Here is a 3,977-nt window from a genome sequence, read left to right as displayed (position 1 = left end):
TCCTGGGTCTTCCTGCCTGTGTTTGACCGTCTGTGTCCTCACTTCCTGCCTGTGTTTGACCGTCTGTGTCCTCACTTCCTGCCTGTTTGACTGTCTCCTAATAATAAAAATTGTTATTATTATTATTATTATTATTATTATTATCACTGTTAGTAATAGTGGTAGTTTTGGCTGAAATGAACTTCCATACATTGAGATCTTTTCCCTCAGACTCCGGCTCCGGTCCTATTTCCGGTCCGGGTTTTGTGTGTGTCTCTCCGGCTGTTGCTGCGGATCCACTCCGGGTTTTACTTCCCGCTCTCCGCCTCTACGCGACAGGAAGTTGCCTTAAATAACAAGAACGGAAACTGAATTCATCCTTTAAAAAAAAAAGAAAAGAAAATGGATTAAAAAATATTTTTTGCAAGTATTGTTGTTGCTTTTTGGAGGTGTGTCGGGCTTCCGGAGCAGCTATGATGTCTAACACGGCGAGGAGCGGCGACATCATCCACCTGAACGTCGGAGGGAAGAGGTGAGGAACCGGAGGACGAGCTAACGGCTGCTAGCCACCACGGCTAACTCTGATGCGCCCATTATCGGACAGGCGCACATCCGACTGGTTTACTGGTGTTTAGAGATGAATTAAACCATCTGAATTACTTACAACTAAATGAACACTTTCCTGTCTCAATCACAACCATATACTACTAAAACAACATTATGTATTTTTCTTTTTTTAAACAGAAATCTACCTGCAGCGTATAACTACTACATACTACACTTTATTAAACTTGTTTTACCTTATTAATAAGTCTAAAATTAGTAGTTTATCCTCAGTTATAAGTCGCGTTAATGGAAAGCAGAGTTACTCCATTACTACATCATATAGAGCAAAGATAGAAGCTAAATAATCAGTGTGAGAGTAGGTGTGGATGGCTGTGTGTCCGATGATGGAACCAGGCGACCTAAATGTGGAGCTAAGCTGCTGTAACAATGCTAAGCTGTGTTTGTAGAGTATGCACAGTCGACACAAACACACGATGAATAAGTTAAATATGTTTTATAATATCTAATTGAGTTGTTTGCTACTGCTCATGGAGGAAGCAGGAAGGAGTAACTTCTCTGTCCGACAATGGAACTCGGCTAAAAATCAATGTCTGAATGTAGGTTAAACACACAAAAAGGAGGATTTAGCATCTTTGGTCGTTTTTTTTAAAGCCTTTTGTGATTCAGTGATAATATACAAAGAGCTTATGTGATGGTTAGATGACATAAATGGCTTCTAATTGTTATAAAAGTTACTTATATTTAATCTTTTCTGTGTGATGAAGTTATTAACATCCACACACAGATCATAAGAGGTGATGTTTGTGTGTTTACAGGTTCAGCACCTCCAGACAGACGCTCACATGGGTTCCTGACTCGTTTTTCTCCAGGTTGGTTAGGAACACACACACACACACACACACACACACACACACACACACACACACACATTAAACAGAAGCTGAAATTAAGTGTTATTAAGAGTTATTTCTGTCATTAGATGCAAAGTTACTTTATAAGATTAGAAACACATTATATAAGAGGCTCCAGATGTTTGTTACAGGTGTGTATGATGGAAGAAGTACTCAGATCCTTTACTGCAGAAAAAAGTACCAATACTGTAGTGTACAAATACTACATTATAAGTAAAAGTACTGCAGTATTATGAGTGATGTAGTATGCAGTATTACAGTAAAAGTACTGCAGTATTATGAGTGATGTAGTATGCAGTATTACAGTAAAAGTACTGCAGTATTATAGTGATGTAGTATGCAGTATTACAGTAAAAGTACTGCAGTATTATAGTGATGTAGTATGCAGTATTACAGTAAAAGTACTGCAGTATTATAGTGATGTAGTATGCAGTATTACAGTAAAAGTACTGCAGTATTATGAGTGATGTAGTATGCAGTATTACAGTAAAAGTACTGCAGTATTATAGTGATGTAGTATGCAGTATTACAGTAAAAGTACTGCAGTATTATGAGTGGTGTAGTATGCAGTATTACAGGAAAAGTACTGCAGTATTATAGTGATGTAGTATGCAGTATTACAGTAAAAGTACTGCAGTATTATGGTGATGTAGTATGCAGTATTACAGTAAAAGTACTGCAGTATTATAGTGATGTAGTATGCAGTATTACAGTAAAAGTACTGCAGTATTATAGTGATGTAGTATGCAGTATTACAGTAAAAGTACTGCAGTATTATGAGTGATGTAGTATGCAGTATTACAGTAAAAGTACTGCAGTATTATAGTGATGTAGTATGCAGTATTACAGTAAAAGTACTGCAGTATTATAGTGATGTAGTATGCAGTATTACAGTAAAAGTACTGCAGTATTATGAGTGATGTAGTATGCAGTATTACAGTAAAAGTACTGCAGTATTATAGTGATGTAGTATGCAGTATTACAGTAAAAGTACTGCAGTATTATAGTGATGTAGTATGCAGTATTACAGTAAAAGTACTGCAGTATTATAGTGATGTAGTATGCAGTATTACAGTAAAAGTACTGCAGTATTATAGTGATGTAGTATGCAGTATTACAGTAAAAGTACTGCAGTATTATGAGTGATGTAGTATGCAGTATTACAGTAAAAGTACTGCAGTATTATAGTGATGTAGTATGCAGTATTACAGTAAAAGTACTGCAGTATTATAGTGATGTAGTATGCAGTATTACAGTAAAAGTACTGCAGTATTATAGTGATGTAGTATGCAGTATTACAGTAAAAGTACTGCAGTATTATGAGTGGTGTAGTATGCAGTATTACAGTAAAAGTACTGCAGTATTATAGTGGTGTAGTATGCAGTATTACAGTAAAAGTACTGCAGTATTATAGTGATGTAGTATGCAGTATTACAGTAAAAGTACTGCAGTATTATAGTGATGTAGTATGCAGTATTACAGTAAAAGTACTGCAGTATTATAGTGATGTAGTATGCAGTATTACAGTAAAAGTACTGCAGTATTATAGTGATGTAGTATGCAGTATTACAGTAAAAGTACTGCAGTATTATAGTGATGTAGTATGCAGTATTATAGTAAAAGTACTGCAGTATTATAGTGATGTAGTATGCAGTATTACAGTAAAAGTACTGCAGTATTATGAGTGATGTAGTATGCAGTATTACAGTAAAAGTACTGCAGTATTATAGTGATGTAGTATGCAGTATTACAGTAAAAGTACTGCAGTATTATGAGTGATGTAGTATGCAGTATTACAGTAAAAGTACTGCAGTATTATGAGTGATGTAGTATGCAGTATTACAGTAAAAGTACTGCAGTATTATAGTGATGTAGTATGCAGTATTACAGTAAAAGTACTGCAGTATTATGAGTGATGTAGTATGCAGTATTACAGTAAAAGTACTGCAGTATTATAGTGATGTAGTATGCAGTATTACAGTAAAAGTACTGCAGTATTATAGTGATGTAGTATGCAGTATTACAGTAAAAGTACTGCAGTATTATAGTGATGTAGTATGCAGTATTACAGTAAAAGTACTGCAGTATTATGAGTGATGTAGTATGCAGTATTACAGTAAAAGTACTGCAGTATTATGAGTGATGTAGTATGCAGTATTACAGTATTTGTATCACTAACATCTGGATTATTTGTCTTCAGTCTTCTGAGTGGTCGGATCTCGACGTTAAAAGATGAAACCGGAGCTGTGAGTGTTTCTGTTATTTATTTGATGACATCATGATGACATCATAATGACATCATGGCTGTGACGCTGCTGTGTCTCCTGTAATAACTGCACATGATCGCTCTCTCTTGACCCTCCTCTGTCTCCGTAGATCTTCATCGACAGGGACCCCTCCCTGTTCGCTCCCATCCTCAACTTCCTGCGGACCAAAGAGCTGCACCCCCGCTCCATCAGCGTGCACATGCTCATGCACGAGGCCGAGTTCTACGGCATCACGCCTCTCGGTGAGACGCAG

At 36.5% G+C, this 3,977-nt stretch overlaps 1 protein-coding gene across 1 annotated transcript in view; it reads left to right on the top strand.

The window, feature by feature from the left end:
• Window positions 1–307: 307 nt before the first annotated feature.
• The window catches only part of shkbp1 (SH3KBP1 binding protein 1), a 16,774-nt gene continuing 13,104 nt past the window's right edge, over window positions 308–3,977 (top strand). Inside the window, exons 1-4 of the mRNA XM_053321589.1 lie at window positions 308–511; window positions 1,362–1,415; window positions 3,658–3,703; window positions 3,834–3,966. Of these exons, the coding sequence (XP_053177564.1) occupies window positions 453–511; window positions 1,362–1,415; window positions 3,658–3,703; window positions 3,834–3,966 (292 nt within the window). The 5' untranslated portion in view covers window positions 308–452. The remainder of the gene's footprint in view (window positions 512–1,361; window positions 1,416–3,657; window positions 3,704–3,833; window positions 3,967–3,977) is intronic.

This window comes from Scomber japonicus, chromosome 6, assembly GCF_027409825.1.
Source record: "Scomber japonicus isolate fScoJap1 chromosome 6, fScoJap1.pri, whole genome shotgun sequence".
NCBI lineage: Eukaryota > Metazoa > Chordata > Actinopteri > Scombriformes > Scombridae > Scomber > Scomber japonicus.
This window is presented reverse-complemented; position numbering and strand designations above follow the sequence as displayed.